The sequence below is a fragment of the Gasterosteus aculeatus genome, chromosome 6 (assembly GCF_964276395.1).
Source record: "Gasterosteus aculeatus chromosome 6, fGasAcu3.hap1.1, whole genome shotgun sequence".
In the NCBI taxonomy this organism is placed as follows: domain Eukaryota; kingdom Metazoa; phylum Chordata; class Actinopteri; order Perciformes; family Gasterosteidae; genus Gasterosteus; species Gasterosteus aculeatus.
Window position 1 is genome coordinate 4,569,255 of NC_135693.1, and position 8,315 is coordinate 4,577,569.

The following is an 8,315-nucleotide window of genomic DNA, read 5'->3' on the forward strand; positions in this document are numbered from 1 at the left end:
AGTCCACTGGAGCTCAACTGGACCAGTCCTGTGATTAAGGAAGGCCACTAGAGGTGTCACTGCATGTGCCCACACTGCAGCACTCCACAACAGTTACGTGGGTTTATATGTGTACCTGATCCTTGCAACCACAGACTTTCCCTGGAAGGGAGTTATCACGTGGGAGTATGAATACATCTATTTGGGGAACCCAATTTGGTATGAAAAAAGCTTTGGGATACCCACGTCTGTAATACACAGAAGGTCTTTCTCGAAAGGGGCTCCTGGGATCAAGGGAATATTAGAGAAAGCAAATAACCGTCATCATTGGAAAACACTGCGGATCAATGATAATAATAATACAATTTTAAAAAATCAAATTCAGATCAGGGAATTACTTTATGTCTTTTTTTGGGGAGGAGGGCCGGGGTTTATGGGGTACAAAAATGACTTAAGTATGAATAAATAATTGTATAAATAAATACAGGAATAAATAAATAAATGTGTAAATAAATGTATAAATCAGTGCAGGAATAAATAGATAAATGTATGAATAAATAAATAAATTCTGAAATAAATATGGAAGTAAGTAAATGAATGTATCCATAAATAAAAAAAAGTTGCTCATCAAACAGGCCATAAACAAATACATATCATATATTTATTACAAAATTTCTGTTTGCCTACATTTCTTCATTTATTTATTTATGGGTCTGTATCATATATGTATTTCTACATTTCGGTTTGCTTACATTTCTACAGCAGGATTGGTCACAGGAGTGCTCCTGGTCTATTACTTATGTCTTGAAGTTAGCTCCTTAGCAAAAGTTGTTGTTAGCATTTGGTTACATGGTTTTGTTTGTACATTTCAAATCAATTGCGATAGTTAGCAAACAGACGGAGGATTTGGATCAGCTCAATGCGACATGGATGTGGAAGTTGACCAAACAGTGTTCGATCCTACTGGAGAGGCGTGACCCGTGGACCTCCATCGTATATCTTATTCTCCTTTGGGGGCACCCTGCTTGGGACATGGCGAAGCTGCTCGGAGGATGCTGCAGTATTGAATAAGGTAATGATGTATAATGTGTCATGTATTATCTTTTAAGTGTCTGTATATCGTTTTGCAAATGTACTTAATATTTACTGATGGTAACTTTTAACTTTTTACATGGTTGCCATGGAATAAATTCTTCAATTTATCAGATAATTTGCAAGACCCCTGAAAGGATGTAAATGGTAAATGGACTGTACTTGTATAGGCTTTATAGTCTTCTGACCACTCAAAGCGCTTAACACTACATGACATCATTCACCCATTCACGCCCATTCATACACTGATGACAGGAGAACCATACACAGTGTCATCTGCCCATCAATAACTAACATCCACACACTGTAGTCGCAGCTACAGGAGCAACGTTGGGTTAAGTGTCTTGCCCAAGGACACATCGGCATGCGGGTTAGCAGGCCTGGGATCGAACCGACAACCCTCTGATTGGAGGACAACCGTGCTCCCCCACTCACCCATGTAGTTAGCAGACCAATCACAGCTTTGCGGGCTGCGAGAGACTTGCGTAGCTTTTGACGCTGGTCTAGAAAATTTGGTCGACGCACGCAAGAAGGGGTAAAAAAAAACACGCAAGGGGCAGGCAAGAGGCACGCAAGGGGCTCCTGCGTGCCCTTGCGTCTCTGAAAACACACAACCATAAACTAGGCTTAAGGCTGGCGCTTGTTCTGCATCTTTACCAACCGTTGTGTCGACACACTCGTTTCAATCCACGGTTCTAAAAGTCTTGCGCGTGTTGCAAAGCAATTCACCACCAGAACAATAGGTGGAGTAACGTTTTTTGTCGAAGACGACGTAGAGAGTCACGTCTTTGTGTGTGGAAGTTGTTGGTTTGTTTATTTATTTATCAGAAACTTTATTGCCCCGTGCATCGCCATTGTTGCTTTTCATCACGGACACATTTGTCCCGTATTTTCCTCCGCAACTTTGTTCCCCTCGACCGGCAAACCAACGTTTGTGGAGATCTCCCTCCATGAGTGGAGGCCATCCACGCGACCTTATAGTCCACCAATGACGGCTTGTATAAGTGGTCATATTTACCGATTTCTTCGACAAAAGCTTTTCAATCTGATTCATTTTCTCGTAAAAATTATTTGTTCTAATAATGGCAGTATTGCGCTATAAAACCGGAAATGTGAGACTCCATAAAGGATGCAGTTAGCAGACCGATCGCAGCCTTGCGGGCTGCAGGAGGCTTGCGTAGCTTTTGAATCTAGAAAAATTGGTCGACACACGCAGGCACGCAAGGAGGTGGGAAAAGGCGCGCAAGGGGCTCTTGCGATCGATTGCTTCTGTCTCGCTCCTCCACTTGACCAATCCTGCTCAAGAATGAGGTTCGGACCGCCTAAGCTCATTTACATACGGACACAGAAATACAGACATTAATCAATGAAGAAATACAGAAATGTTGAAATAAATGAACGTAGGAATATAGAAATGTATTTTTTTTAACTTATATTAATGCATTCATGTATTCTTTTATTTAAGCATATATTTACTTATACATTTATTCATGTATAGGCTACGTAAGTCATTTTTTGTCCTCCATAAGGGTTATTGTTATTATTTTTATTATACGGTTGTATTATTATTAAAAAGTGTGCCTTCTTGTCCTCTTATAACATGTGGCAGTACTCGACGGCCAACAACATGAACGACCCCCCCGACTGGGAAGCACAAATTGACATAACAGCTTTGGGAAGCCATGCCTCGGCATCCAGCGCTGTCCGCCCCCAGCATTAACCCGGCTATTTCCAGAAACTTCCAGCCCACTTTTCCACGTCACTTGAGGGAATCTTTAAAGCGTCCGTCGCCTGTGGAACATGTTCCAGTACTCGACGGCCGGCAACATGAACGGCGTGAAGACGCAGTCTCCGACACCGTCGGCGAACAACAACGAGAACGAGCCTCTCCCCGTCGGCTGGGAAGTAAAAATTGACCCTCAGACCGGGTGGCCCTTCTTCGTGGACCACAACAACCGCGCGACCACCTGGAATGACCCGCGTCACGACGCCAAAAAGGTAACACCCCTCCCCCCCCCCCAAAAAAGCGGAACGGGATAAAGTTGGCTCCTCGCCGTCCACCGCTAACAGCTGTCACGCACAGCTGTACCACAGCTGTACCACAGCTGTACCGCAGCTGTACCGCAGCTGTGCGACAGCTGTTTTGTTTTCTTCTTCTAAACCTCGAGCTGCGTGGGCTGCGGCGCGCGTCCGCGTCCCGTGCGCGTGCTGCGGTGTGGTGGTCTTGTTGACTGCAGGCCTCACGCGCGGCTCATGCGCCCTTTATAACGGGTGATCGACCCCGTTGTGATCCAACACTATTATTACCCGATGAGTCACCGCGCGCTATGCGCAGGCTTCCTACGGCGAGCCGACGGACCTCCCGGACCGTCTCTGCCGCGACGCCTCGCGTTAAACTTTTTCCCTTACAAGGAACGAGGGCCGGTTCGGTTCCCCTCGGCAGCGGGACGGGGTTTAGCGCATGTTGGGGAGGGAGACACGCGCGTTCTGCAGGGGGGAGAACATTAGCCCCGTGGACTGAAGTTCACCCGACAGGCCGCCAGCTGCTGATCTCTCGTCTCAGAGAGGCACACCGTGCTGTCCAAAGTTAGTGTCCCGAAGAATCTGCTAGAAAGACACAGCTGTCGGGGGATAAAATGGGTGCAACGGCCCTGGCAGTGCGCAGGAGTCCCGTACAGAAATGGCGGAGGGCAAAGGGTCGCTCACGGCTACTTAATAACTTTTGTGGGGGAGCGAGGATATACACGGATTACACGGAAATCCAGTTTATTTGGTTTGTGGAGGACTTTTCAGATCTGTCGTTGACAGAGAGCTGAAATACCAGGTGACTTGTTGCTGCACAGCTGTCATCTGGAGGTGTCTTGTCACTTAGTACATTAGATCTCATTAGAAATCAGATCACCTCTCTCCTGGTGTCTCATAGGGCCATTGTTCTTTTTAAGGAGATATGCTTTTTTTTATTTCCAGCAATTATATTTCTTGTGACTTTCATTGTGAATTTGTGTTTGGTATGCATACTATTTTATTTCTGGGATTATTCATACTCACGATACTGGAGAAGCACACGTGTGGTCAAATGAGAGACATTCTGTGTGCCTTCATGACTTTTAGCTATTAGCTGTTTTATTTTAGAGTGTGAGCCAGACTATTGTGAGCGGAATAAGTGAGCCGGGTGAATAATGTGCGTTTGACCATGGAGTTAAATTTCACAAACAAACTCAGCAATTGTCTGGACAATGGACATGAACGCAAGTCCACGTTAATCAGAGGTTCATTTCATTCATCAAATACTCAGCAGAGGCGACCTGTTTGGCGTCCTCCCCACAGTTATCTCATGTCTGAGAGCTTTCCTGTTAACGCCCCCATGTTTTGAAAAACAATTGGTTGTGCGTACTGATCTGTAATAAGTTTTTGCAGACAATGTGTTTCTCTGCATTTATTCAGATAGGAATGTTACATTTATTGAAGCAAAGACTTTTTCAAAGATCGAGGATACCAGAAAAGTCCTGATACAATCCACGAGATGAAAGTGAAGTCACTTCTTTCACTCAACTCTGAGTAAGAAGCGCATGGTTGAAAACAGCGTTGCCTATTTTTGGTGTGTTTTGTTTTTATAACTTTTAATTGCTCAAAATCGTTGACAACATTTGGTTACAATTGATAATTATATAAAGTTTTTTTGTGTTAACGCTAAATGGCCATGCTCTCTGGCAATCTCTTAACTATTTAAAAAAATAGCCACAAACATGTTACGATTTGAGAAAAAAATCATATGAAGTGGTTTACCTTAGCTGGATCATGTAATAGCAATAATAGCATTTTAAATGATACACCTTTGGTCGTGTTTCAGGTCAGAGAAGTTTCATCAAATGGACCCAATATACCACCAGAACCGAGCCCTCAGGAGTCACACAAAGCCTTCGTGAGGGAGATGAAGCACCCCATTCTGCGGCCCGGTTACGTTCCCATCCCTGTCTTCCATGAGGGCGCGGAACTGAGGCAGCAACAGCATCCGTGTTATTCCTACATCCAGCCCAACGCCGCACAGAGCCTCCGGTTGGACGGGCGGACACCTTCCCCGACACCAGGGCTCCACTGCCGGCCCAGATCCCCTTTACACGGCGCCACAAACAGCTGCTCCGCTGAGCCTGGAAAGGCCGGCTCGCCTGTCTCACAAACTGCAGAGGTTTGATATCCGGATGCTTGCGGCGAGACTTTGAAATCCGTAAGCGAAATTGTCGCATTTCTGTCACTGTTTCAATTTGCAATGTTTTTTTTCAAGGTCTACACCGCCCCGCATCACCAACCCCCGCGGCCTAGCAGCACTGGTCTTCAAGCGGGTTACATCCCCATACCGGTGATCCATGAGGGTGGAGGAGGCCAAACACAGACGCAGCCTCAGTTGAATCCTTCCGTCTACTCCCAGCGCGTCCCCTACTCAGAGCACCAGCAGCCCTTCTACCGCCTTCAGTCTGACGAATGGCCCGGCTACTCTGGGGCGATGCCGCCTGCCCGGGAGAGAGCCTCTCCGATTCCCCAGCATCGCGATGCTACTTCTATTCACCTCCAACCTCATATTAGAAGCCAGTCACCTATTGTAACGCAGGTCGGGCTGGGAGAGAGACCACAGGTAAATAATCATTGTGTGCGTTTTCACCCTTGATTTTTCCTTGGGCTCAAAAACGTTAGATTTTCTTGTCAGCGCGTGTTGACCCAGATTGTGACAACTTCTTTGTACCTCCTAAGGCACAGCAGCATGTCCTCACCAGAGAGCCACCCCAGAAAATGGAGCAGGAGCAAAAAGGCCCTCAGCAGAAACCAGAGAGCGTGCAGCACCCACAGTCGCTGCCCACGTTTGCTGACGTCCAAAAGCCTCAACAGCCTCAACAGTTTCAACAGCCTCAACAGTTTCAGCAGTATCAGCAGCCTCAACAGCTCCAACAGCCTCAACAGTTTCAACAGCCTCAACAGCTCCAACAGCCTCAACAGTTTCAGCAGCCTCAACAGCTCCAACAGCCTCAACAGTTTCAACAGCCTCAACAGTTTCAGCAGCCTCAACAGTTTCAACACGCACCACCTCAAACGTCTCCACAGCCTCAGCATCCCGAACAGTTAATGCAGTCTCAGTTTGAGAAACCACCACCACAACAACAACAGCATACTGCAGATATCACAGTTCAAATACCTCCAAAAGAAGAGTCCCAGGACATGACAGCGGTTCCCCCAGAGGTCCCACCGGTTAAGGCTGAGAGTGAACCGGCTGCCCAGAGCCCAGTGCACCCGGGCCTGGCTAAGGTACAGCAGATAGTCGGAAGGGTCGCCAAACTGGAGCAGGAGGTGAGAGGCTTTGATGGAAAAAAGAATGATAAGAGATACATGTTGCTGGAGGAGCTGCTGACCAAGGAGCTTTTAGCGCTGGACTCGGTTGACCCAGAGGGTCGCATAGACGTGCGGCAGGCAAGACGGGACGGAGTCCGCCGCGTCCAGACCATACTGGAAGAACTGGAGCAACTGGAGGAGCGGCCGGGCAGGCCTGCAAGCAAGATGTCGATGGAGGGAGACAGCCCGACACCAAAAGGAGAGCCCAGAATGATCACCAAGGAAAATGTCGAGCTGGCAAAGGAGATATCATGATTTCACACAGCATAATCAGGAGGGGATTAGGGCAACCTGCTTTATATTTGATAGTGATCAAGCCCCACCCCTCCATCTACAGCATTTGTGGGAGTTGCATGCATTGATTAACAGTGTTGGTATTTACTGCCATTCAAAACATATTGGGGCACATATGGGAGCTCAGTGCAATCATGTTTTTCAAGCCAATGTTGTTGCCTTCTATGTTGTGCCGAAGTCTTCGTAATAAGACAGCTGTCCTGATCACAGTGTTGTCAACAATTTCCAGTCAAATTGAAGTTTGAATAAGAGGCCTTTTATTAATGAAAAGCAGCAGTAGTTTTCTTAAGAAATGTTATGTGTGGTTGGCTTTTGTCCTGATCAAATCTTTTTGGGAGCTTTCCTTAATCCAGTCGACAAACCAGTCAGTGCACATTGCAAACATTGGGCCTTTAAAGCAGAAGTCAGTGCACAACTCAGTCAACAGAAAAGCCTTTTCCCTCTACATGTTGGAGCTGTTTGTTAGATGCTGCTTTCTGGTGCATTACTGACTTTGCACTTTGCCATCATTGAAATGTAATACGCTGAAACATTATCAGCACTTCATTTAAAATGTACACCTTACATAAGGTTTGATTGATGTGTTTGTATGTGCATTGGTTTACTTGTAATTCCAAAAGCTATTATCAGTATTTATATCACATAGTATTTTGGCATATTTATGAATGTGTAACGACAACCGGAGTTGAGATGTGTATCTTACTCGACACGTCCGACAATCGGCCCTTGTTGGCACTTGACAATCGGTGTTGTCAGAATGTATAACTACCACAGCCACAATCTGCAATGACGCTAACACAAAAGATGGCCTTAAAAATGCCAACAGAAGTTGGACAATTCTTTAAGAGATGAAGTGCAAGAAAACGTCAATCTTTCATATTAAATGTTATTTTGAAGGTTACGCTAATTGTTTGTGTAGTAATTTGTCGCTCTGATGTGATCATAAGCCATCTGTGAGGTGTGGTCACTGCATAACACACCTTTACAAATGATGGTGAATTTGTGGTGAAGTGTTAATCACAGTTTACGAGTAGCAGACTGATGCATTGTTGAAAGTCACCTTGGTATGTTTGAAAATAAAAATGTATTTGACATGGTTTTTGACTCATATTTGAGTTCCAGCTCGGCTGGAGAATTGACTGAATCGTGACTGGAAACTGTGGAGGGGGGATACTTAACGCTCGTTAATGACATCCAAATTACCATGCATCCATCCATTTTCAACCGCTTATCCGGGGTAAGGTCGCGGGGGCAACAGCTCCAGCAGGGGACCCCAAACTTCCCTTTCCCGGGACACATCTACCAGCTCTGACTGGGGGATCCCAAGGCTTCTCAGGCCAGTGCAGAGATATTATCTCTCCGCCTAGTGCTGGGTCTTCCCCGGGGCCTCTTCCCAGCTGGCCGTGCCTGGAACACCTCCCTAGGGAGGCGCCCAGGGGGCATCCTCACCAGATGCCCAAACCACCTCAACTGGCTCCTTTCGACGCAAAGGAGCAGCGGCTCTACTCCGAGCTCCTCGCGAATGGCTGAGCTTCTCACCCTATCCCTAAGGGAAACGCCAGCCACTCTCC

The 8,315-nt window shown here is 46.4% G+C and overlaps 1 protein-coding gene across 1 annotated transcript; it reads left to right on the plus strand.

The window, feature by feature from the left end:
- Positions 1-2,678: 2,678 nt before the first annotated feature.
- bag3 (BCL2 associated athanogene 3) lies at positions 2,679-7,841 on the plus strand. Its single transcript, XM_040177774.2, has 4 exons — positions 2,679-3,069; positions 4,922-5,257; positions 5,354-5,701; positions 5,818-7,841. The coding sequence occupies exons 1-4, from the start codon at positions 2,872-2,874 to the stop codon at positions 6,703-6,705; spliced, it is 1,770 nt and encodes a 589-aa protein (XP_040033708.2). The 5' UTR covers positions 2,679-2,871; the 3' UTR covers positions 6,706-7,841.
- The last annotated feature ends 474 nt before the right edge of the window (positions 7,842-8,315 follow it).